At 39.3% G+C, this 27145-nt stretch overlaps 1 protein-coding gene across 3 annotated transcripts in view; it reads left to right on the top strand.

Annotated features, from left to right (window-relative positions):
- Positions 1 to 27145, top strand: part of JAG2 (jagged canonical Notch ligand 2) — a 68775-nt gene that overhangs the window by 24648 nt on the left and 16982 nt on the right. For 2 of the 3 annotated variants that reach the window (XM_088057997.1, XM_005520070.3), the window contains exons 3-12: positions 1676 to 1730; positions 8335 to 8589; positions 9546 to 9606; positions 20161 to 20291; positions 20678 to 20797; positions 22737 to 22850; positions 23730 to 23843; positions 24407 to 24520; positions 25067 to 25113; positions 25388 to 25561. In XM_088057997.1, coding sequence (XP_087914123.1) covers positions 1676 to 1730; positions 8335 to 8589; positions 9546 to 9606; positions 20161 to 20291; positions 20678 to 20797; positions 22737 to 22850; positions 23730 to 23843; positions 24407 to 24520; positions 25067 to 25113; positions 25388 to 25561 — 1185 coding nt within the window. The remainder of the gene's footprint in view (positions 1 to 1675; positions 1731 to 8334; positions 8590 to 9545; positions 9607 to 20160; positions 20292 to 20677; positions 20798 to 22736; positions 22851 to 23729; positions 23844 to 24406; positions 24521 to 25066; positions 25114 to 25387; positions 25562 to 27145) is intronic. The other variant, XM_088057998.1, reaches the window with a different exon arrangement.

The raw sequence follows: 27145 nt of genomic DNA, 5'->3' as shown, positions 1-27145 counted from the left end.
TCAGGTGGAGTTGAGCTGTGCTTTCATACCTCAGAGGCTGAGCCCTTTGCTTTCTCAACTGATCTCTCTCAGTTGTCCATTTCCAAAGGCAGTACAAACTCAAGTATGTCTCTGTCCAGTATGGTCACTGCTGAGCTCCCTTTCCCCTTCCTTTAGTCTAATTTAAATAGTCACCACTAAACCTGTTTGTGTTTCACTGATGTAAAATCATCTTCCCTAGCATATGTCTGAAGGTGAAAACACAGTAGACTTATTTTCAAAAGCTGAGTTGTGGTTTGTATGTTAATGTAAGTGAGCAGTAGGAAAATAAGCACTCAAGTACGTTTCTGAGTAGAATGATCTCTGCTGTAGTCATGGAAGACCTCAGAGAGCCCTTCTGCTTGAGGGCTGCATTGATCCTATTGCTGCTGCTCTTTAAAAATGGGGGGATGTTCCAGTGTTTTGATCAACCCTCCTTGGTGTGGAGTTGAGGGGTGTATAAAGCACGTAAAGAGCTATCTCAAAGTAAAAACACACATCTCTTGATGTAACAGTAAAATAGTCCCAATGACCCTGTGAAAGATGGCTGAATTCTTACATAGTCCTCTTCCAAAGAAAGTCCTTGCAATTTCTTAGCTGAGTGTCCCCATATCCATGTGAATTTATAGATCATTAGGCTGTGAACTGTGTACACATTAGGGCTTGGCTCTGCATGAAGACATGTATAGGATGACTTTATGATAGTGGTGCAATAACTCTTTTCTGTTCTTGATGGTTTTTCCTTGATTTTGAATGTATGTGAGGATCTCAATGTTATTTGTAGCATTTGGAAACTATCAAAGTTGAATGGTTTGACAGCTATTCTTGTTCAACTCAAAGCAGTTTAAAATTATCTATGCATAACTTATTTAGAAAAAATTTTAGTGTTTGAATATCAACATCTGTCCTACATATTTGATCATAAACCAAGGAAAATGCCTGAAGCCTTGTTTTAGTTGAAGTAAAGCCTTCATGTTTTTTCTAAATCATTTAGGAGCTGTCTGAAATCATAGGTTTTTTTTCTTTCCTCAGGGGAAAGTACAGTACCAGGTGTGCTTACTGTAGTAATTGTTTCTGCTGTGTCTTTTTTAGATCTGTTTTTTATGCTACCCTTTCTTGAGACAGAAGTCTAAATTTTTTGATAGATGCAGTATGAAATGTGTACTCCTTCTTTAGATATGTTTTTCTGATCTGGTATAGACTTATTTTTCATGTGCTTTCTAAATGATAGCTCTCATTCCTTCTTAGGGGAGGTGGTTCAGTTGTTTAAGTCTTAAATATCCCAGCTGTTTCCCAAGGTTGAGAACCTCATTTCATTTAAACTTTTTAGGGCTGCTTCTGAAAAGGATTTCTGTGGCTAAGCATAGCTGAGAACTAGATGCAGTGGGGAGAGAGTAATAATAATTCAGTCCTCAATGTACGTCTGTGTGTGCATGGAATGTTTTTGTTTTGCTGTTGGCATAGCTTGTCCCACAATTTTTTAATGGTGTTGTATTTGAGAAGATGCTTTCAAGGGCTTTCACATGACAATAGAGAAGTGAAACTTTCTACTGCTTTCAGTTGGTTTTCTTGTAGCAGTAATATCTTCTTATTTCAAATCAGTTTGTCTGGTCATAACAGTTTATTACTGTCTAATTGGTGTCTTGTTTTTTTTCAGAGGTCGTTCACATTAATATTAGAAGCATGGGATTGGGATAATGATACAAAAGCTGGTGAGTATTTATGCAAAGGTTGGAGTTTGTACTTATTTTGTGCAAATTGGGGAGGGGGAATATTGTATCCTGCTCCAGTCAGCCATCCCTCCAAATCAGCTCTAGGCAAACCTGTTATCTGAGTAAAAAGGGCATGTACAAATCCAAACAGTGAGTATTGGGTTAGGAACTGTGAAAAATTATTGCTTTATAGGAAAAAGAGAGGACATTTGAAAATAAAGAGTGTAATTAGCACATGACTCCTGATAATTAGCTCTAAAAATGGTATGCCCTTTTTTTTTTTAAAAAAAAAAGAAGATAATCTGTAGAGTTGAACTTCAAATTCTCCTCAGTCTGCCTGTGATCCCACTAAGCAATATCTTGTACTGGATATCTAGATCTAGTACAAGTACTAGATCTCTGCAGTAAAAAGCGTACTTCATATTTTTGATGAAATTGTTCTAAACCTTGGTGTGATCCCTTCTCTGTTTCTCCTTAAGTACTGGAGCTTACCTTGCATTTTCAGTCTGTAAATGCTAATACTCAGTGTCAAAGCAGGGTTATTGATCTGAAGTGAAAGCAAGATGATTTTATAAATACTCCAAAACCATATCAAGGTGCTGATTGCCATAATGCTGCTAAAGCAAGACTCCAGCTTGAACCTACTCTTTGTAAATGGTTTACAAATATGTCTTAAAATAACCAGTGCTTCTGTCTACAAGAAAAAAATGAACCTCAGACTTGCATTATGGTTATTGATGGACTATTTCATTTCAGTTGAGATCAATGTAGAGGAAGGTAAGTGTTTGAACATTAAGATAATGAAGGGGTTATATATTTCCCAAGTCATCATCAGATTCTGTATCAGTATGAGCAGTGATGACTTTTTAGTTTGTTCCTGAAGCCTTCTTCTGTTAGAATTAAGCTTATTTTGTCTTAACAGCTCCTTTAGCCTTTTTCTATTTGCTGTGTTTTCTTTACATCACTGATATTAATGCTGTTGCAACCTTTCAGTTGAGTTTGTCCACAGCCTTCTTGAATGGCACTTTCTAAAGCTGGGTATGGTATTCAAAATGAGATCTTGTGTGCTGAGCAGAGTAAGCCTGAATCTTGAATAACTCAGAGTAACTGATTGGAGGAATCCTTTTGAATGCTTTGTTTCAAATATACTGTGTGATATTAATTAATTGAAATTATATTCAGGTTGGGAATAATTTATCTAGGGGCAGCTAGTACAACAAATATTTAGAGTACTCATGCCCTAGTTACAGAGGGCAGATCAACTCATGAGATGGAAAGGACTGAACATGGAGAGCCTATCCTGCCATTCATTTGTATGCATTCCAGTGCTGGATTTCATTTTTTAATTAACTTCTTAGTAAATAAGAGTATTGTAACTTTCTGTTTATTTCTTAGAATTTGCAGAATCCTCTTGCAAATCTGTAGCTTTAAACCCCAGATTTCTTCTAAAGACACTTGATAAGAGGACAGTCACCTCAGGCTACTGTTAGGTCTTTGTTATGCTTTTTAGTTTAACAAGCTCTAACAAATCTCTTTACTTGCATTCTTTTTTTTCCCCCTGAACTTCAGGCCAACAGGATATAGAGTGTCTTCTGGAGGCCCAATGTGCCATCTCCTTAAATTAACAGTTTCTATGAACTGTGGGAGAGTATATAAGTGTCAGATTACAGTTTAGCTCTATGAGAAACTGCTGATGGAAAGTGAACTTCCCTTTAATTTAGGCTGCCAGAGAGAGGTACTGCAAAGTTATATTGCAGCTGAAACCTTGAAGGCTTATCAGGTGAATTTAGGAAGGCTTTGTTAGCTTGTAATTTGGCAGGAGTCTAGCTAAGTGCTTGTCTTGGTTAAATGTTCCTGTAGTCTGTTTTCTGATTCTGTGATAGAGGTGTGTTGCTTTGCCGTGCTTCAATTTAAATTTGCATATAAGATTCCTAGGAAGAATTCCTTAATGTTAAAGGTTTTCTTTTTATTTTTTTTTTGAGGGATTTTGGCTGTAAGTCTGAGTCCTCCAGTAGGTTTTGCCTTGTGAATCTGTCAAGATGCAAAGATGCTTCACTTGTATTTTTGCAAGCACCACTGAACTGCCAAACAGGCACAGATCAGTAAAATTTCACATTAGAGAAGAGGAAAGGGAATACAGCAGCTCCTCCAGAGAGCAAACAATATTGGGTCCTGGAGGGGTGAAGTGAATGTCTGTGGAACTCCCTGACAATCCTGAGCACTGGGCTGATCTGGGGATTGGGTTACATGTATCTTCTGTTGCTACTGTAAAATAGATTAATCAAAGTAATTGCCAGAGCCTGTTTATAAGCTGATTAATTAGTTCTAGAGTCAGGTTTTGCTTTCCTTAAATGGGGATGAGTAAGGCTGAAAGTTAAGTGTACAGTCTGTGTTCCAGCTTGGATTGTCAAGTGGGTATTAAAAACCAAAACAGCCCAAAACCCCCCACCCAAAACAAAACAACCTCCCCAACAAAATAAAAACAAAACAATGGCAGCAACAAAAATAACAAAACCCAAACAGAACAACAAGGAAACAAAAATCCTCTCCTAAAACCTAGAAAGAGCAGCTTCCAGTGAACAACTTGAAGATTCATTTGTCATTCCTTCCCTCTGTGTCCGAGCATCCTGCATTCTTCTTGCACTCAGTGAAGGCAGCAGGACTCAGAGCTGACCTGTGAAGTACCATCTCAAGAACAAGTCTGCCATGACAAATGTTTCCCCTGTACAAATTATTAGAGAATCCTTCAGCCCTGGTTCCTGAACTGCTCCTGTGTTTTTCTCCTCCTGAGTGTAGCAGGGTTGGCTCGGGGGTAAACTTCTGGCAGTGTAGTGTTACCACTTGTTTGCTTTGGGAGGGTGGAAGAGGGGGAGAGGAAACTGGCTTAGATACAAAGTCACTGCAGAGGGCCTGCTCGCTGTCATCTGTCACAGCAGTTCCACTTTCCAGGTAAGTCACTTGACTTGGCAGACGTAGCAGAGGTCTTGGCAATGCCCAACCCAGCCCTGCCTTGACAAAGCAAGCTGGCATCTTCATATGTGAAGTAACTTTCCATTTGACTCTTGTCTACTGCAGGGATGCAGTGGTTGCTTTCCTCCTTCCCATTAATCTGTAGGAGACTAATCTGTCCACAGTGCTCAAAAACATGCTGAAGAGAATATGCTTCCTGAGAGAGGACACCTGCTGCTCCTTTGGATGTGAAGTTCATGTGATGCCACTGTGCTCCTTTACAAACAACTACCAGCATCACCTTTTGTACGGCCCTTTTGGCTTGTTGGGAGTGTCTGACCTCTGCCAAGGGTCAGCGTGCTGATGGACCGTGTTCTTATTTGTATATCACAGTTAGATACTCTTCAGATAAGGCTTTCTCTTCCGAAAATCAGATGCTCTGGGAACATTAATTAAAGAACTACCTTTTAGTCACCATTTCCTTTATGCAAGCATCTCTACTACTATCTGCTTTTCTAGAGAGGCTTGTAGAAAATCTAATAATCAAGAAAATTGCTCAGGGGCTGTTTGTATTGTAAGTAAGTTTGAGTAATGAATGATGCTTTCTTGACCAATAACCAAACAAATTCGATTATGCCTTTACTGAGGGCTAAAGAAGTGTGAATCCCTAAGATCTACTTCTATGGCAAAGTCAGATGCAGGGAGCAAACTCGTCTCATCAAAACAGTTAGGTGAGAGAGGCTGAATATCTTCAGACACACTTTGGTATTGTGGGGGAGGAAGGAGAAACCTTGACAAACACGTTCCTCCCTGTGTTTACAGATCTCTCTGGGAGATGCACCTTCTACCTTGGATCAGTGTTAAATCTTAAGTTAAACAGAGCTCTCATGCTTACTCTGGTACCTAAGTTCAGTATTAGAAATGAAATGGCTTGGAGCTGATTCCTTCATGCCTTTTGTGGCTCAGGGTAAATTATTTGGCTTATTTATTTAGTCTGTTAAACCCTGCTTACACTGATACAAGCTTGAGGAAAACCCCTTAAGACTGAATACATTCCTTTTCAGAGGAGCTTGTGAAGATAAAGTTTGAGTATTCAAAAAGATAAAAAGAACACTTCTGAGTTATTTCCCCTGTTCCTGACCCCCTGGTATCAAGAGGTCTGTTCTGCATAGGTATATTTGCCCTAGCTGTAATGCTTGTTCCAGTTAACTGGATCTGATGAATCTCCATTAGCCTGAAGATGCCTGATAAGAATTTTATTATATAAGCCACTCCTTTAATCTCTTAAAATGAGTGTTCTTCAGTCCATCTGATGCACTTTGAGGAAACACTTTGAGAGCAGTGGCTGCTGCAGCTGTTTATAAGGAGCCTATGTTACTTAGAACAGGAAAGCAGCTCTGTAATATATATTTGCTATTTGTTCAATTTTCCTTGACCATCTGGTGATTCAGCATGTTTTCCTTTATAGTTTTTCAGATCAATAGTCATTGGAGGAAAAGAAGATTATTAAAGGATGCTGAGATTTGCTCAGGGAAACGGTGGTGTCACCATCCCTGGAGCTGTTTGAAAGACATGTAGATGTGGCACTTGGGGACATGGTTTAGTGGTGGTCTTGGCAGTGCAGGGTTAGTGGCTGGGCTTTGATGGCCTTAAAGGTCTTTTCCAACCTGAAAAGTTCTGTGATTCTGTCTAATCATTAAACTTTCAATGGTGACTGGTGTGATAAATATCCTGCTGGTAAAATGTGAAATGCAGACAGCCTTTTCTGTCCGTGCACATGCTGCTGGATGATGGAGGAGCTCATGCAAGGGAATGAGAGTTAAAGAAGAAGGATAGGCTTCAGTGTGTCCTGGCCAGCCATGATGTATTTTATGAAGTCTAGTGCAAGCAAGTGTGACTTACAGCTTGTACATGGCAATACCACTTTTATTGATAAAGCAGGGAGATACTGTGAGGTCTTAATAACTGGAGTACTTTTCAATGCCGAGTTAGAAGGGATTATTTTTAAGTTCAGTATTTTTTAATTTCAAGTGGAAACATTTTTATAGAAGCAAGCTTAGAAAAAGATGCCAAGAGAGCAAGATACTTTGGAGAGCCTGATACTTATGTAAATATTATTTTCTCTTAATATTGGAGGGGCTGCAAATTGTCACCTTAGTCCTTTTACATGCTGATGGGAAAATGCTACTTTGCTAAGAAATGCACAGGATTCCTCTAAACTGTCAGTAATGTTCTGGTTGAGAAACAGTCACTCCTTGGGTTTTGTTTTCTAAACATATGAGGTTAATGAGTTTTAGAAAGCAACTGGGTAGGTAAAATGTGTTTGCTAAAGGTGGTAGCTTACTATTGCTTGCTACCAGCTTGGCATGTTCTGTAGTATTAATAATTTGAACTTCAGGCTTTATCTCACTATTATTAGCCTTTTTCTGTGTGCAAGTTTTTGGTTGTTAATTTCTTTTAACATGTACTTTACAGAATCTTTATTTAAAAAGAAATTGGGTGGTGAAGCTCTGAGCTGGCATATGTTCAAATGAAGCTTCTGTACCTTTTTCTCATCCTTAAATAGTGTTTGTGGTTCCAGATGCAATTTGCAGTCACCTAGAAAACCCATTAGAAAACTCTTGACACTGGGGTTGCTCACTGTCTGCCCTTACCCCCCTGCACTGGGCTTTGCTTATTTTCAATATTTGCTGAAGCAACTGTATAATTTCATTGTATTGGCTATAATTGTCTCACCTTCTGGTAATGAAGCTTCTGTACAAAGAATTACATGGATGAAGATACAAAATGTATATTAATGTAAATGAAAATACTTTGTGTTGGGAGTTTCTATAATGTTACAGCCTAGAATCCTCTTGTCCCCTGGGATATGTAATTCTTTGTGCAGGTTTGGCCTCGGTGAGTGGAGCCTGGCAGTAGCAGAGCTGCTGCTTTCCATGGGGACAAGGCAGGATGCTCAGAGTGTGCTGCAGCAGGGATCACAGTTATCAGGAGTTTCACTGATAAGGAGAATACAGAGCTGAGAATGGCCCTTGACAATTCTGGGTTCACTTGTTTATTTCTCCTCAAAATGTTAAACACTAGCTGTGCAGTGTTCTACGGAATGGTTGTTAAAGATGTTTTGCCTTTATTTTAGAGAGAATGATAAAATAAGAAACAAGCTAGTTCATGTATACAATACAAGCCTACCGGAACATTCACTATTGCTCAGTAATCTTGCAGCAAGTGGAATATATTGTTGTATTTTTTAAAATTAAACTTGCAGCAGAGAACTTTATCTCAGCTATGATATTATGCAGATCTTGCAATTTTATAAGAACAAAACGGAGGCAAGAAGAGCCTCAGATCAAGATAAAGCTGCTGGTTGTCAGCATGTGGGTGTGGTATGTTTGGCTGCCTTGAAAAATAAGCTATTTCCTATGGATAATGTTCCAGGGTTTTTTAATATTTCCTCTGGGACACTTTTTTAAATTGGCCTTCCTGTAATGAACTTTGCAAGGCAAAGGAAAATTCAGTTATACAGTAGATCTTTATCATCTTAACATTTTCTTTGCTTTCTTCCCTTAACTGATTGAGTACTTCTGATTGGATTCCATCTGTCCTTGTGTGCTATCAAACTTAACCCTCTGTTGAATTTACCTTTCTTTCCAAAAAGGTGAAAACTTACTAATAGAGCGAGTGGCACATGCTGGCATGATCAACCCAGAAGATCGATGGAAGACCCTACAAATTAATGGCCCTGTTGCCCACTTTGAAGTGCAAATAAGGGTGAAATGTGACGAAAATTACTACAGTGCTCTGTGCAACAAGTTCTGTGGCCCTCGAGATGACTTTGTTGGTCACTACACATGTGATCAAAATGGAAACAAAGCCTGCATGGAAGGTTGGATGGGAGAAGAATGCAAACAAGGTATGTTTCCTTTGTCTTGGATTAGCCCTGGTGTATGTAGAATAGGTATAAACTGCAGTAGGTATTTCTGTGGTGTCAGTGCTGTAGCATATTAATTTTAGCACTAACAGGCTTTATCCTTTCAATACAAATCTTTGCATTAAACATCCTCTCTGAAAAGTGGAGCACAGGATACAGTGTTGCATCTGGTGTGTGCTGTAAGCATACCTAAACAAATTTAGTATTCAGGGGAAAATCTTTTTACTAATTGACTTTTTTCAATGGTGGTGTTCCTTCAAAGAAAAATTATGCATTACATCTGTTAATGTAAGATTTTTATTGAAGTGATATCATCACTTACACAGTAGACTTCAATCCTATAAAAATGCACCCATAACACTGTTTCTGCAAATGAAACAGTTTTAAGTGTAAAGTGCACCAAGCTGAAAGCTTTTTGATAGCCTTTAATGGGAACAGAAATTTGAGTGTAGTCATCTCTTACAATGTACCACTCAATCAAATCTCTCTGTATTTTGCCTTCACTAAGTAATTAGTGCTAAAATTATTAGACATACTCTTCTTCCTGCTGAGGGCTTTTTGGTTTTGTTTTTCGTTCCTTTTCAGTAAAAAGCTTGTTAATGATGGGGAGGACCATTTTTAGGGCTTACTCAAGGTCATGTATCACTTAAAGTTTGGGATTTCCAGCATAATACCAGTCTTACATCAGGTTTTAAAAACAACCATATTTTATAAAAGTGCTGACACTCCTGCTACAAAGGTTTTTGGCTGTAATGGTGCTGTGTTCTGTGAAATAACTGTCTGGAAGGAGCAGCTATTGGAACATGGCAGAAGGTGATCTGCTTTGCACACACAACAGGCTAAATGATAGGAGCCCTACCTGAAGAGTTCCAGATTGCTGCTGTACTAATGGATACCTGGCTGCCCAGACTGATGCTCAAATCTTTTTGTGTCTACAGCTGTGTGTAAACAAGGATGTAATTTGCTCCACGGGGGCTGCAGTGTACCTGGGGAATGCAAGTAAGTCTGCATGCTTCAGTATCTTTTTTTTTTTTTGGGTGGGGGGAGCACTGAGTGTCCTCCATGTATATTGCCACTTTTAAAAAGTCTATTTTAAAACGGAAAAATTCTGTACAAGAACATGGATGGAAATGGATTTGAAGATGTCATATATGTAAGAACTGCATATACTCTAAACTGTTTTGTGATGCTATTCTATTTTTTGCCTATATAGGACTAAACAGATTTGCTTCATGTAGTTCAAAACTGTGCCTTTATCAAATGAGAAAAATCTATATTTTTATTACTATTATTTTCAAAATCTTTAGGAGTTTTAATCTTGTTTGATTCTCTCAAATGAAGAGGGCAGCTTGCTCTTTAGGCTGTTAGATGAGGAAATACTCACAGTCCTAGAGCACTCAATATACATTTTGACCACCAAAATATAGTACATTTTGCTCTTCCAAGAAAAAAAAGGGTTTTGGTAATAATAGAGATACAGTAGCAGCCCCAGCCTAGACTTTCTACCCCATGTAAATTTTTTTGGTCCCTAAATATGAGAGAACAGAGTGAAATGTTCCCTTAACTTTGTGATGCAGCTTAAGTGGACTATGATAGCAGGGGCAGTTGATTGTTTTCCTGCAAAGGTTCAGACATTCAGTGTAGTAGGTCAAGGGGAAATGTGTGTTATTTTTACACTGGCTGTTGAAGAAATGGGACAGGTCCCCTTGCAAGTTTGGGATCCTGTGTAAGTTGTTGAGTTTATTTGTGGTCAGAGTGGTATGCACCATTGTAAGGGTGGGTTCACAAGTGGCTCCGTGTTGAGCCTGCTTGGTTGGAACAATGTGAAATTGAGCTGTGGCTGCCAGAACCCCTGAGAGCTGACAAATACCACTTTGTGGCAAGCTGTGACAGTTTAATTTGACTTCACCCTTCTGACTACTACAGCCTCCACAGAAGTGGCAGAAATGGGATTCAGATAGCCCAGCTTAGCTGGGCTTAGAGTTGAGCTGGGGTTGAGGTGCCAGTTCATGAGCATAGGTGGCATGCAGACAAGTCCCATCCTGCTGCAGAGCCTCATGTTTTTAACAGTGGGGGATAGCAGATGAAGCAAACCTTAAATTGTTGCAGCACAGAGTGGTTTCTTACTGCCCTGAAGCCTTCATCAGATGCTGATGACTTACTGGGAGGTTTGTTGCATTGTAGTCCTCTGACTGAAAACTGTAAATTTGAAGTGCAGCGCTTCTGTCTGTGTGTGGTTTCACTTCTCAAGCTATAAAAATTTCTTTAAAAGATTTTTTTCAAGGAAGGTGTTTAAATGATGGCTTCCTTTTTGTGAAAGAAAAATATCTATATGTAAAGTTATTTGTGATTTTTCACACTAAATATCTTCCTTGTGATTTCAAGTATTGGGTGCTCCTACTGCTGTTGGGCATTTTTTGATGCAAGTAGAGATTGTAACTGACAGCTGGGCCAGTATCATTTCTGCTTGAAGAAGAAACACTCCTTCCCTTGAGCTTTCCAAGACTGCATTTGTTCCTCTTGACTGACTATGTTAATGAATTTTGATTCATGTAAGGGCTTCTGGTGTCCTGTAAGTGTTGAAGTAGCATCCTAGGAGCCTATGAATATTTGCTTTTTGAATGCAAGTAGTTTTTGGCTAAATGTGTAAAAGAAACAAATTTAAGCAAATACAAAGCAGTACCTTTGGTTGGGGTTTGTTGTTTTGGTTTTTTTTTTGGATGGAGATGGGTGGGTGGGAAGGATTAGTAGAGTTTCCCTTTCAGCTTCCATTTCTCTGTGATACCAGCTGTATCTGAGAAGGCAGCAGCTGGAGAGGAGGAGGGAGGTTTCAAGAAGGAGCTATAAAACCTTTTGAGCTGAGAGGCTGGGTGCTGTTAGCTTTATCAGGGTGGCTGTCAATAGGTGATCTCACATGGTGAAGCCTTTCCTTGAAGCCTGGAGCTGATGTGAAGAAGCATCTGGGGTTGTAAATCCAGATGTTCCCTTGCAACCTGCCCAGCTAAACTGAGCCCATAAAAATAACCCTGAGTCTACTGAAGGACTCTGTCCAGGTATCTCACTGTTGTGATGGGTGGATTCTCTCACCTGAAAGAAAGTATTGAGGGAAGGAGTAGTGTACAGTTTACCTTGTTTCTTGATGCATGTCTGCTCAAGTCAGATCTGTGATCAGCAAGCTGAAGGAGAACAATGGCTTTTCTCTCTGTGGCCACTCTGTAGTATTGCAGAAAGTTCTTAGCTATCTCTTTAATGGCAATTTGGTGGTCTGTGTTCACACAGAAGCTTTAAATTGTATCTTTAGATTGTATTCTGTCATTGTTATAAGACTATATTGGAAATGTTGCTTTTAACCAAAATGGATAATACTTTCTGTAGAAAAATGATGCTGGCCTAAAAATAAGCAAGGCTTACAGACATGACCTTTATCTTCAGCAGTACAAAGGAAGCTGTTATTTAAAAGAAACTGCTATGTTTGGTGCTATTGAATTTTAATCTAGATTCCTTCATCCTGGTTTTTGGACAGCTGCCACTGTAATTTAACAGGTGAAAACAATGTCCTTTTTTAATTCAGAAAGAAAATGAAAATGTGAGAAAAAATATGGGTGTGAGGTAGCTGGGAACCAGCTGGTGCCAAAAGCTACTTAATTGCCAAAACTTGCAGTGCTGTTAGTAAATAGAGAAGCTGGAAAATGGTTTCCACTTTCAACTTGCATGAAAATAAAGGTGACTTAGGCAGAGGCTCCAAGGCTTCAACCAAAGTCCCAAGAAAAGCTGTATTCTCTGTTTCTTATATTCCAGTGTAACTTAGAGCCATTCTTGGATTAAAAGTTACACTGAAATCAGAAGTAGCTAAATTACCTCAGACTGTTAATGAAGGCTACGTCACTGGTTCTGGATGTGCATCATCCCGTGGTCAGGTTTGTGCATCTGTTTGCTTTGAGAAAGTTACTGTTGAGATGTTTTTCCATTTCTTCCCCTGAGTTTCTATCAAAATGGAAAATAAGTAGGGAAGGCCAGGTGTCTCAAAATGACCTGATGTAGGAAGTGATTTTGTGATGTGGCTAGGTCTGGGTGATGTGTTTCTGTCATTGTGGAGGTAATTCAGCAAAAATAAAAAAGTTTCCTGAATAAAGGTGAAAAATACATCCTTGGGGAAAGCGAAAGCAACTTAGCTGAGTCTTGCAAGGATGGAAAAATGCTACTGTCCTAAAGAGAAAACAAACCAGTCTTTATCCACACTGCATAAAGAAACACAATAAACTTTGGTCTGCAGTGGCAGGCTAAATGGTCTTCTTTTATGGACTTCACCAGGCCAAAGTAGTAGGAGGGGTTATCAAAGACACAACATTGCAGAGCCTTGATGCTGGTACTCTGTGTGTTTTTACATCATTTAAAGTACTTTGTTAAATTCCATTAAGCTGTCTGGAGGAGAATGAAGTTTGATCTAATGGCTCATATCTGGCTCGGGTTCAATGACCTCATGAAATTAGCAAAGTTGAATATAAAGAAACCACCAGTGACAGTGTTTTTCCTTGATTAAATCTGCTGACCTGGGTATGTTTGATACCACTCATAAACTGTCACTAGGCTTAACAGCTCAATCTTTCACGTCCTTGTTACCCAGAGTGGTATGGCCTTGGTTGAGGTCCAGATATGCCTCATGTCTGGCTTACATTGTCATAGCCATGCCAGGATGATGGTATTTTCAGAAGTCATTCTGCTTTTCTCATTGCCTTTGAATGTTTGTTTCTCATCTAAAGCAAAACAAAAGGAGTTGAATCCCTAACACTGCTCAGCTTGCATTCTGGAGCCATGGTAAGAGCTAGGTTTTGTCCTGGGAAATGCCAGTCTTACTTTCCACAACTGATACAAAAATTTCTTTAGAATGTGCAGACAAACTAAAGTGAATTAGAAATGGGATCATTAATAGTACCCTAATATGAATTCTTGTGAATAAATCAAAGTTTGTGTGCTTTGAACCGACTTGTTCTAGAATTATACATGACAGTTTTAGTTCTACAGTTTTGGTTATTTTATTTGTTTAAACATGTACCTTATCTTTGCCCCACTGAAAAAGTTTTCTCACGCTTTCTGTCCAGTGCCATGCCTTTTGTGGTCCTCGTATTCCTCTTCAGCAGTCCTGCAGTGCCTGCAAGTGCTGTGGGCATCTCCCAAGTGGTTTTGCTCCCTTCATCTGTCACTTTACAGGCCAGACCCTGCTCAACTGTTACCCAGTACTTTCTTTAGAGATGCAGAAAAGCTGGAGCTGCAAAATGAGCTACAACTACCTGGAGTATTGATGGCATAAAACATGTTCTAGAGAGTCTTTGTTAGACTTCTCAATAGCTGTCCAATATCACTGATGTCTCTGATGTGGTTTTGTGATGGTTGGGTGGATAACATGTTTAATATCAGCATTGGGGAACTTTGTCTAAGCCTTTTTTAAAAAAAAAAACCCAGCAGCTGGATTCTTGTAAACTCATTCTTGGGGAAAAGGTGATCTGGTGAGGCTTTTCAAAACAGGTTATTATTGAAAGACTCTAGAGGACTAGCAAAAGGTCATAGAGAATTCAGAAAATGAAGGAAATAAAATTCCTGCTTCTAAAAATTGGGAGAAAGTAAGAGGTGGAGATCTTCCACAGGTATTCCAGAATGGAATTACGAGAAATCTCATAGGGCTGCTCTGAGCAGTAAACTAGAAAACTATTTGGGCAGTGTGCTTAGCTGCTTTGGCATCTGACTAGCTCAATTCCAGCAACACTGGGCTGCCCATGGTTCCTAAAAAGTGAGGCTGCTGTTTGGCCCTGCAGGAATGCACTTGGTACCAGGCTTGGGACATCTCCTGTCTCCTCTTTGGTGTAAGATATCCTGTCACAGCTTCAGGTCTCAAAGATCTTGTAAAATTCTTACCATTGTTGTGTCCTTCATCACGTTGAGTTCTCTTGCCTGCTGTTATAGCCAGTGTGCTTTTATTAATTTTTTTATGTCCTAGTGGTGAGCCCTTAGGGAATGTTGATAAGCGTTTCACAAGTAGACACCTTAAGTTAGACAAAGAATTTAATGTTTTACTTCTTTATTGGTCAAGGAGCTGGGGCATGCTCTGCATGAGTGGACTGGGAGGGTATAGAACATATCCTAAAGGTGGATGTGCATCCAGGAGATGTGAGTGGGTGTGCAGGAAGTAAAAACATGTAGTGCTTGAACTTGTGTCTACAGCAGTGTGGGGAGTGCAGCTGAACTAGAACAGTAGATCAAAGCAGCAGAGAGAATTCAATATCATACTCCAAACACTTTGGGACTTTAAAATTTAGACTCTCTAGTCTGTTCTTATGGCCTGAATGCCTGTTTGCAGCTGGAACACATTGGGTGTGCTCCTGGCATACATTGTCTGATGTTACCTTAGTTTAACCTAAGAGGAATCCAATTCCTTTGTTCCAAAACAGCTCTGTGATGTGAGCTAACACACCATCAACAGGAATGATCAGGCAGTTCACTAAAAAGCATGTTCCTGGTGTGAACTAATGCAAATACAGACACACCCTTATAGCCACTTATGTAAGTTAATTCAGCCATGTTTTGGCTAAAAACTTTTGAACCATCCCCTCTTTTAACTTGCTCTCAAAGCTCTATGTAGTACTGGAGTTAGACTGTTAGCTTTTAATAGCTTCCTTTATTAGAGGAGAAAAAAGTTGCTAGGGAAAAGTTTGTATCTTTCGGTGTGATAAGAATGCTGAGGGGGAAAGGAAAAGATAACAAGCTTTCAGGTAATTAAATTATTGGAACTCATTAATGAGTATGTTTTCCTTTGCTGTTCACAAAATTATCTTTCCTATTTCAAAGGTATGAAAGTGGGCAAAGTGTTTCTGTGACAAATACTAGTGAATGAGTACTGTACTGCTTATTAACATTGAATCCAGATGCTCAGAATTGTAGGATCTAACAGCTGGACAATATTGCTGCCTGCTGTGCAACAAGTAATCTCCTGAAAGTTTAAACAGACTTTCTTATGCTTATTTTAAGTAAATAACTAATATAAATCTATTGTTCTGGCCTATGCAACACCATCCTGTTCACGTCACTCGAAAATTTAGTGGTTTTCTATTTAAGAGGGTTATTTCTCCCCCACCCCTGAATGATGCATTTTGCTTCTGCTCTTAATGTCACTGTTTTGCTTTGTTTTCCTGTATCGAGTGCTTTGGCCCCAGCTTCCACTTGAAACATGATTGGGAGAGGCCCCTTCCAAAAAGTCTGGTTTTAAAAAGGTATATGAATACCTCACAATGATGTTCTCTTCACTCTTTGTATGGTGTGCAATATATAAGTAAGGTGTAACCTGTGATATTTAAAGGTTTATACCACATTGCCTACATCCTCCCTAAGATTTCTTTACATTTATTTTTAGGCCTCATATTCTTTCATTGACTTCAGGAATAGACGTCAGTTTGGTGGTTTAGGTGTATTTATGCATGAAGCGCTGACAAAGCTCTGTAAGTAGGTGTAGAACAGAATTTAAGTATCCTCTCATTCTTATGAATTACAGAGCTTTTATTAAGGTTAACCAGCATAGGTTAGTGATTGGATGAGATGTACAATGCAAAGTTTCTCAGCTGAACTTTCTGCACAGAGGGATCAGGACTCTCAAATAACCAGAAGTGATTGAACCAGGAAACAAACCATGTGTGAAGATAATACTAAAGAGCTGAGTTTAAGCTGACCATCAAGGGCACCCTGACTTTCTGCTGTGTTGGGAGAGGTATCCTCTTTTTGGATAAGGAGGAGTTAATCACTGAAGGTGATGAGACCATCAGGATCTGAGTACACCTCTACACCTTTCCACATCACTTCCATAACTGCCACTGTAGGATTTGACATAAACTAGTCTGGACAACATTTCCAGGGTCATCTAGTCCCCTCTTTGCCCAAGGAGGTCTCGTTAGACCCATCAAGTTAGTCCCATCTGATTTGGAAATGTTCAGTTGCAACCAAGCTCTTACTAAATAATTATAACAAACTTCCTCAGAGGAAAGCAAAGGCTGCTGCTGTAAGCTTTTTCCTTAATTGTATCTCTTTCAGAAGAACATAAGGAAAGCATGTTTCTGTAGAAAAATAGTTTATTAGACTTGATAAGTTCAGTCTTTGAATGACCCCAGGAAAAAAAAAAAGTTCTGTTTCATTCTTTTTTCCTCACTTTCCCGTGCCTCTGGGTACACATGTACCTTTGAACTGTGCAATGTGATGAGTGCTTTTGTAGGATTCCCTGATGTTAAATTTACTACTTTAAACACACTGAGGTTTACTGTAGAAAGTCCTTATCCTGAAATTTAGCTGTTCAAAGCCCACTGAAATGAACTATTGTGGCTTTTTCTGCTTGTCAATGACAGCAGTGGTTTTTGTGCACAGTTGCAGTTTTTCTAATCTGACGATTGAAGGGTTGTCTAGAATTTTTGCTAATGTTAACTCCTGCCACCCCCACCTCTAGTCTTTTGTTTGAATTCTCATTTTTCTATTGCCACCAGACTCTTATCTGAGGAAAATGGAAGCTGTGAAGTGTGCTTGTAGAATTACCAGATCTATTCTCCCAAGTTGTTGGTTTCAAGATAACCAACAATTGTTCTTCTCTCCCTATTACACTCTGTGTTAATTGTGACCCAAGGGGATGCTTTAGCCTGGGAGCAGATGCCTGTGCTTCAGCCTTCCATCAGGAAGTTGCTAAACTATAACAATCTATTTATGGTAGCTTCTTTGTACTGCTAATAACCCAGCAAGGGCCAAGATTAAGCCAGGTCTGATTTTGTTTTGCATGTGCTGGATTGTGAAGACAAGTTTGAGCTGATGAAGTCAGCAGAGGGGAAGGACAAAGGAAGTAGAATCTTGATTCCAATAAGAATTTTCTTTGTCTGTTGAACAATGAGAATCCTTATAGATTCTCTATATTTGGCTTTCTTATTTTGTCAGATGTGAAAATTTAGAATTGCAATTTAGTTGATTCTCAACTGGGATGGGAGGGCAGGGAAGAAGTAACTTTAGCCCACTGTTAGCTGCACTGGAAGTTTCCTTTAGGCTTTTGAACAGCTGCTTAGTACTTGAAAAGGAGTTCTGGTTTGGTTTTTTTTTTTTTTCCTAAATGATGTTGAAATTGTGTTTGTACCATTTGGGTTTCTCATAGTGAATCACTAATCATTTTCACCTTTGTTTTTTGTCTTGATATTTTTTCATAAATGACATACCCATATCCATAAATGACATGGAACCAAACCCATTTCTGGGTTGATTTATCTTTATTGATCCCATCTTGCTCTCAGGGGGGGCTGAGGTCCATGTAAGCACTATCCTTTTAGGAGGAAGTGGAATTAACGCCGCTCTAGCACCTGTTAATGTAGGATGCGACCAGACTTCCTGTTCAAGAGGAAATCCTAATTTACTCTTCCTTGTAAACTGAAGGCTGATCAGCTTACCACATAGTAACCTTTTGACTTGTAAACATTGTGTTCCTTTGGACTGCCTTTAGCCTCTAGAAATTATTTCCCTCAGGCTTGGTGGTAACTTCAGCAATAAACTTTGACATGTGAATGTCATGAAAAAGCAGCAACCTTTTTTCTGCTGAAGTAATTTCAGTGTCATCATGCATACCTACAAACTCAAGTAAGTGTGTAAGATGCCTTCAAGTTCTAGAAGGTGGCTGTATTTTTTTTTGCATTTTTATGCACCACTGCAGTGTTAAACAAAGAAACTTGTTATCCATGGGCTATGGAGAATAAATTGAGTTACTGTGATTATTTGCTTTGTGATGCAAACTTTCAGCTCTTGAAAATGCTTGTTGTATGTGGGTGGGGAGTTGACTCTGGCTGGGATAGTCATGGTGAATCACTGGCAGTAGTGCCAGGTTTGGCATGGATGAAGATTTGGATTTGGGCCAGTAAAGTGAGTTGCAATGCTTTTTTTATTGTTTATTACCATCCTCTGAAAAGATTTTTCTGTCCTTGAGGAGGAAGGAAGAGATCAAATTTAGCAGGAACAGTATTTGTTTCCTCTTACTGCTGCTGCAGCCAAAGAAAGAGGCTTCTAAAATATGAGTGTTCTTCAGGCTTCTGCCAGCCCTGTTCAGAGGAGCAGTTGAAGCCTCTGGGCTGGGTACTCAGCTGAGGCTCTCCTTGAAGATCTGCAACTGGGAGCTTTTCAGGGCAGGAAACTGGGCAGGTACTGGGACAGGAGCTCAAAGTAGTTCTAGAACTTTGCATGAAAAGAGTGGTCTTGCTGAGATCTGCATCTAGATTCCCTTCTGCCAATGTAAACAGTAGGGATTTAAATACCGTGCTGCCAGCACAGCTTGTTCTGTTCCTCTGGGGATTGATCCAGCTTACTGAAACAGTGGAAGGGGATTGATTCACAAGCAACCGAGACTCCTCATTTATGCTTATCATCCTTGTCTTCTCTCACTGTCCCCCCAAAGACTTAATTTATTTTCTACTCTTTCATATTCTTCAAATCACATGGATAATAGAATGGTGGTGTCAAATCTAAAAAACGTAGTTTTATTTCTGGTGGGTTTTTTTTTTCCTCTAGGCAATAAGGCTGCACTGTTGTGCATGTGCCCAACTCTCGTTCAGTGTGATTTCATGCATCTCTCTGTTGCTAGTATGTGTCTTGAATTCTGTCTAAGAATTACACTCTTAACAGACAGAAATTTCTTTTGTTGGCCCAAAAGAGCAAGCTTACTATTTCTTGGTACTAAAAATATGTGTGAAATATAAATATATGTTAAAAAAAATCATTAGCCTATGCCCTTTCCCCCCACTTATGAGTTCAGATTTTAATACTTTCCTGTAGCATAAACAGTTGCTTCTTTTAGCAGAGTTCTGTTACAGATTAACATAAAGGTACTGGTCTCAGAAGAAATCCTGGGGAAAAAATTCAACTCTAAGCCGAATGAATTATTAATGGATTTTGTTTCTGTTCTTGTTCCTCCTTTCTCCAAAGAGTACCTTTTCCATAGTGCTAGTAGAGAATATGGAGGATATAATGGAATAAATCCATGAAAAAATGTTTTCTTGAGAAAATTGTCAAGACTGCTGCCTTTCTGGCTGCCCTGGTCTTTTAAAGGCTGTAGCACTCTAGAACAAATTGTCTATTATCTTGAAATCTCTCTTCACAGAAAAACACTATGGTGCTTGATGCAGTAAGCCAGCAGTCTCCTTCTGAAAATCAATTTCAGCTTTATTGTATCAATCACAAGTTTTGTCCTAGTGTGAGATGGTTGTGAAGATGGGACTTCTTGTGAAAGAACAACTAATTCATGTCCAGATCTCATAACGTGTAGTGCTTGGTGGTGTTCGTTGCCATGGCGCGTAACACATTTGAGCAGGATGAGTTCCCATAAGGATGTTCAACAGGTCTAGTTGTGTCCCTTCTAAACAGGATAAAGTTTTGTTATCTGTTGCACATTGAGCAGTTTACCTTGTTCTTGAGAATGGTAAGTGTAGTGTTGTAAATACATGTAATGCTGATAATGAAGCATCATGTTGCTAACTTTTAACATGTGAACTTACATCTTAGGTGTCATTATGGTTGGCAAGGACAGTTCTGTGATGAGTGTGTCCGCTACCCAGGCTGTGCTCATGGGAGCTGTAATGAACCATGGCAGTGTAATTGTGAAACCAACTGGGGTGGCCTGCTCTGTAACAAAGGTACTTAACATTAATGTACAGGAAAAATAAGTTAAGTTGCATGATTAACTGATAACCCATTAACCCTTTTTATTTCCTGCTAGTGTGCAACTACCTGAGTGTTTCTGTGCCTTAAATCTTGTGTGGCAGATGGTGCCTAGGCATCAGAAGTATAGGAAGTTCAAGACAAAAGGCTTGGAATTGTCCTGACTCTTCTAACTCCTGCAGTTGTCTCTTGTTCATTCTTCCCTGTTCTGTGGATAGTTACCCGATCACATGCTAGCCACTGGAATATGGGGATGATGTGGGTGAAGGATGTTCAAGCCAGAAAGGCATCTGTGTGTCTGACTAGGGATTGAAATGGTGGGGTCTGTGTTCCCTGCTGACTGAGCCTTCTCTCTGTGCAGATCTGAATTACTGTGGGAATCACCACCCGTGCCTGAATGGAGGGACCTGCATGAACACGGAGCCGGATGAGTATCGCTGTGCCTGCCCCGACGGCTACTCGGGAAAGAACTGCGAAATCGGTACTTTGGGACAGTCACCTCTCCTTGGAGATCTGTAACTGGCATAGGCACTTCCACATTTCAGTGTGGATATGCTCCATCTCTCCTTTCTAGTGCCCATGCCTGGCCATTCAAAAAATCACCAAAGACAACAGAAATGCTGCACCAGTTTTCCTTTAGATAAGGCTGAGACTATTTCGTACCTTGCACTTCTCTTCCTTAATCCAAACATGCAGTTGGGCTGTGGTCCCATGAAATGGGTTACACATGTGGCTTTCCCTGTTACCTTACTTCCTGCTGCCCATTTTCTTGTTTTTCTGGCTTGCTGGCAAGCATGCATCTTTTCTAAGCTGGGGACTAAGAAAGATGGAAGTGATGGATGCTTCTGTTTCTACTCTGATGTGGGGCTTTGGCCTAATTTTAAGTTGGCTGAATCTGTTGGTTATCCTTTTTAATCAACTGAAACTTAATATTTTAATGTGGGACTCCTAATATATTTGGATTAATAATGAAATGTTAACTACTGTGAAAATGTGCTCAAACCCTCTTACAGAGTCACCTTGAGCAGTCTGAACAAAAAGTATCTTCCCTGTGCCTATTGGCAAAATGGAGGAGAGCATTTAAACCACATCTGTGATAAAGTATGGCTTTGACTTGAGACTAACAGATCTGTGTCTTGAAAAACTGCTTCCTATCTTAACCACAGTACAAAGATAGCGTGTTACTTTTCTCTGTCTGTGTACGTGTTACAAAAGAGCAAAATGTTCATGTTCTGGGGACAGTTTTGGTCTCTGGGGACTTTTCTTCATTATTCTTACTTTGGAGCTAAATGGGCAGGGTGTAGTTTCTAATTCCTTCATATTTTGCTTCATATAGTGGTTAGTTGGGTGTTCTGTTTCTTTGTCATGATGTGTTGTTAAATCCTTTTTTTTAAATCTGATATTCACAGCTTCTCACTATGAATTTTGCTGTTGATAGTTAAAATTTTAGGTGAAAAGAACCAATTTTTTTCCACTTCACTGCTTGACCTGAAGTTCACTAAACTATTATCAGCAGAAGGTTTTTGGAGTTAATCAGGATGTAGATTTTAAACTTCATAAAGCTCTATGTGGTATTACAGATACCATCAAAACTTGAATTTTGCTTCAGCTGGTAGAATGTGATGTAAATTTTAGGCTAAAATGGATGAAATCTTGCCACAGCTTACCCTGAAAGCTGTGGGTGAGTATGTGGAGAGTTTCAGGTGAGGAGGCAGTGAAAAAGGGAGCCATATACTTGCTGAGACCTACAGTGATTTTTTAACAGTAGGTTGATGTGTGAGCTGCTTTAGGTACTGGTACTAAAAAGCTTCCTGGGCTTCTGAGAGGGAAAGTTGCCAAAAGGAAGTTGCAAAACTTGTTCCTCCTCAACCTGATGGTTGTTTTGTGCAGCCTCTGCCACTGTTACAGCCCTACATGGAGTGACAGGGAGCATCCCTGCCTGTAAGCACCTCTGTTCCCTGATGTTTTTAAGGAACAGTGCTAGAATGAAGCTAAAGAGACCTTTGATACTTAAACTACTAAAGCTGTTCAGACCTCTGCATGCAGCATATCTGTTTTGTCTCACTGAATTTAAAAGAAGTTCTGGAGCACTCTGGAGGTGGAAGTGCATGGCTGGAAGTAGAGTGTTAATGGGGAACATTGCTGGGATATTGAAATAGTGAACTCTGTCTGTGCTTAGGCTTTCTAGTCATTAGCTGGGAAGGATGATACATCTTCAGTGAAATCCTGCGTCATTTTCCATCAGGGAATCTTAACTCTCTGTGGGTGGGAGAGGAAGGCTCCAAACTTCTGTATGGGTCTCTCTCTCCACTGCTGTTTCTCTTAGTTACTTTTAGCCAATGCAACTTTTAACCACAAGTTCTCCTTAACTGATACTGGAAGAGTATTTAGCAAGAATTTCTTTCCTTCTTTCTCCCCAGCCGAGCATGCTTGTGTATCTAATCCCTGTGCTAATGGTGGAATTTGTCACGAAATTTCATCAGGCTTCAAGTGTCACTGCCCGTCGGGGTGGAGTGGACCAACATGTGCTATTGGTGGGTATGGTTTTGCAGGTGACTGACCTGTTGGGGTGGAAGGGTTGATGCAGCTTACTTGGTGATATCATGTTCTGTGGGTTTGGAATTTGGTGGTAGTCTTTTACTTTCCCAGTCTTTTAACAGCTGAGCGGTGGCAGAGTGAAAAGAGGAGGATTCTGTGCAGCCCACAGTATTGACTCGATGCAGTTGAGATCTGTTATCAAAAAGTTATCAAAAGCATAGCTGGACCATATCCAAAGAAGTGCTCTGTTGCCAAAGCTTGTTCAACAATTCCTGATTTCTTAGCTACTCTGAAGCAAAATACAGAATGGTTTCATTTCAAGAAAAATACAAAGAATAGATCAAAGGTTTTCCACTTCTTTAATAGTAGAAAAAGTAGATTTGCACACTTAAATGCTTAAGTGTCTGGTTCAGAGGACAGAGAAGTGGCTGAAATGTATTGTGGGACTGTAATTGGTTTGAATGTTGCCTGTGATTTGGAACACAGGTGGCTTACCTGTTTTTAAACAGCAGCTGTCCTCAAAAAATAAATACCAAAATAAATACCAAACCAAAAACCAAACCAAACAACCCTGAAAATTACCAACCACAGAACCAAAACTGGCTAAATTTGTGTCATGATCTAGGGACATGATATTCAGTGAACATGTAAAGCATAGGTAGGTTATCTGATTCTACTTTGCTGTTTGCTGATCTTCTCTGCTCTGTCTCAAAGATGTGAGAAAAGCCTAAGTAAAAATTAGGTTAGAAATGTTAGTCTTTGCCTAAGCTTGTTTGTTTGTAAATTCTTGCCCTTCATCTCAAACTAATTTTGAAGCAGAACCTGTTAAGCAAAGCTGCAGGCCATGTGATGGAAGTTCCCCTTTGCCTTTGCAGATATTGACGAGTGTGCATCGAACCCCTGTGCTCAGGGAGGGACCTGCATTGATGGTGTCAATGCATTTGAGTGTATTTGTCCACAACAGTGGATTGGAGCCACTTGCCAGCTTGGTAAGTAGTTCTAAGGCTTTGGACACCACTGCAGATTATTCCTAAACAGTGAATAATCCCGTGTGTTTCTGGCATGGTGTTTATTGAAGGAAATATGGAATATGCGTGTTGTTATTGGTATCTTAGGTCTTCTTTAGTAGATCTCAAAGCCAGAAGTTTCAAGTGGATCTGTAACTATTCAAGCCCCAACTTAAGCTTACTTGTAATAGTTCTTTTAGAATGCCCCATAACTTTCCTGTTACAAAATGCAGCATTGGTGATGGTAACTCCTTCTCCATGGTGGCAGAACAGTGACTAAGCTTGTGGAGGCCAGGAAGGGATTTGCCCCAACTAACAAATTGCCTTTTTGAGTTTTGGCCAAGGGGAAGAGTAAGATAACGTGCATGTGCTACTATAGGCAGGTGTGCATTAAAATCCTGTGGTATGTAAATGGTTTTAGTGCCCTGCCAATGTTTAATATGAGCTTTTGATGCTTGGATTGCATGGACACTTTGCTTGGTGCTGCGGTAATCTGTTTCTGGGTTTGTTCTTTATTCTATTCTTTATTTTCTCTTCTTTCACAGATGCTAATGAGTGTGAGGGGAAACCCTGTGTTAATGCTTACTCTTGCAAAAATCTCATTGGTGGATATTACTGTGACTGCATTCCAGGATGGACAGGAGTAAATTGTCATATCAGTTAGTATTTCTTTAGTATGTATGTTGACAGTAGGGTACTTTAAAAAGTTCTTTAAAAAGAAATTATGATGAGTAATAGTATGCATACTTCTACAAGAAACAATACCTGTTGTCAGGATTTTTCTAACCTCTAGCAATGTAAATTGAAAATACTGTTTGAAAATTTATTTTGAAAGGTAATTGATATTAAAATGAGCTTAGATGTACATTTAAGTAACTAATAAATCTCTTGACTCTTAAGTGTTTCTGAATGATATATACCGATTCAATTTAAAATACTTTAAAGCTAAAATGTTAGACATGAAATTAACTGATCTTGATATGTCATTTTAGTACACTGTAGTAGAAATACAGAATGTAAGTTTCTATTGGATATTTTCAAAAAGTAGGGATCTTTTAAGACATCAAAAATCCTTCCTTTCCATTGAAACATTTAGAAAAAATCCTTTTTGAAAATCATTTTTTCTCCATTTTTTATGCTAAACGTATACTTTCCAGCTTAGTCTTCCAGTCTAAATTCTAATGCTTTGCATATTTTATCCATAGACATAAATGACTGTCATGGGCAGTGCCAGCATGGAGGGACTTGTAAGGTAACTCTTGTTCATTACATTTCATGTTGAAAATCAATCTTTCTCTGGTTATGAGTTTTATAGTTTGCAATTACAGTTTGGTTAAATGAGTTCAAATGTTAAAAATGTAACACTGCACTTGCAGACTCCTTGCGCCCTTTTCACAAAATAAAATTCCGTGGTGCTACTGCTGTCTGCACATTCAGAATACAGAAGTAACTTGAATTTTTGTGTGCAAGTTTTTTGTGAATAAATGAATCTTTCTACTTTTGCTTCTTTTCCCTGCTCTGCAAAGGATGAAGTGAACGGTTACCACTGCTTATGCCCTCGTGGTTTCACAGGAAAAAACTGTGAGATAGAAACCAACGAGTGTGAGAGCAATCCCTGCCAGAACGGGGGCCGCTGCAAAGACCTGGTCAATGGATTCACTTGCCTGTGTTCCCAGGGATTCTCAGGAGTCTTCTGTGAGGTGAGGGCAGCACAGACATTACTGCAATGCTTGTCATGGACTGAATTCTTGAAAGAAATATATCTCTGGGTTTAAATGGGAGTGACTCAAGGTTGCAGCATCACTGCCTGTCGTAGCTGTTACCTGATACTCTGAATAAGCAAATTTGTTGTGCAGTGCTGTCATAGTAGCTGCAACACTTGAATTTGCAGCCTGATAAACTGCAAGTTGTTGTAGATAAGTGTTGGCTTTCCTAAGGATTTTAAGGCTGCAAGTATTCCTTAAGCTTGAAATGTCTGGCCATTTTCAGGACGTGTGTCCTTTAGTTAGACTGGAGTGCTTTAGATTCTCATCCTTATAACTCTGAGATACATAATTGAATTACCCTTCAAGTAATCCTACTGCTATTGGTAGAAGTAGAATAATTATATATCAAATATTTATATTGTATATAATGGTGATAATTAACATAATTGCTAAAGGCAGGCAGGCGAGTATTGGCTCTTAGAACTTTATCTGAGATCATTTTAGGAACATGGAGTTCTGGTGCTTAAGGATTCACATCTGAAATATTGAAGTCTCAGTGTTAATTCCTAAAGTATTTAATGGTAAACAAGATAGTCTCTTTTCTAGGGAGGACATTAGGCTTTTCAGTGTAAAATTATTTTGCATTAAGTATTCAGTTTCTGGCTTTTGCTGATAGTTGAATTCATCTGGGTGTTGTGCTTAGTATCAAGTGGAAGCATTAGGCTAGAATTTGTTGGATTTGCTCCAGAACTTTCTTGTGGAGGATACTGGAGTGATCTCTCTTAAACACTGAAGTAATTTTATTCTTTGTTATTTGCATCATTAAAGAAGCGGTGCCCTCATTTTTTTCAAAATTTAAAAGGACTGCAGATACCAACCAGTTTAATAAAGCTGGTGGAGCACCTAAAAGCTCATGAACTGTTGCTGCATAAGGATCATAACTTCAGTGCTCTGCTCTGGGCTGATTCATACAATACTGTGTAATTAAAGTTTTAGCAAATGTGCTTGAATAATAGGGGGGAGTTGGCTGCTTGCCTTGTGAGCTGCAGGAAATATCTACCATTGATTCCAGATGCTAAAGTACCAGCTACTGAACTTGCATTTGGAAGGGGAAATTTACACTAATGGAAGGAAACAAATGGAGATATCTGATAGAGGAGATCTGAGAATCTTTCTCAGACTATAGCTATTTTTTTTATAGCTTGCTTTGAATGTTCTGTGGGACAGCACGAAATGGTTTGCTGAAAAATTCTCTGTTGCAACTAAAATTGTACATGCTCCTCTGAATTAAATACTTAATGCCATTTGTGTTCCTTCTCCTTTGGCTAGTTTTTCATTTTTCTCCTATTTAGCTACCAAACTGCTAAAAATAGGGATCAAAACCACTACTGAACTTAATTTCATGTCTATAAAGTTGAGTGCTGTCTTTCTTCCAAGAGAGATGTGAAGAAGGAAAAACTGACTTGAGGAGAGAAAAGCAATTCTTAAGAAAAACAGTTTGGAGGAAAGATACTCTGATGTAAAAATATCCCTTTTGAGGCTGCTTTGTGGATTTTGAGACCAATTCAGGACATCACA

This window comes from Pseudopodoces humilis, chromosome 7 (genome assembly GCF_049639895.1).
Source record: "Pseudopodoces humilis isolate 2021_Gansu_Grassland_sample_001 chromosome 7, ASM4963989v1, whole genome shotgun sequence".
Taxonomy (NCBI): Eukaryota; Metazoa; Chordata; class Aves; order Passeriformes; family Paridae; genus Pseudopodoces; species Pseudopodoces humilis.
This window is presented reverse-complemented; position numbering and strand designations above follow the sequence as displayed.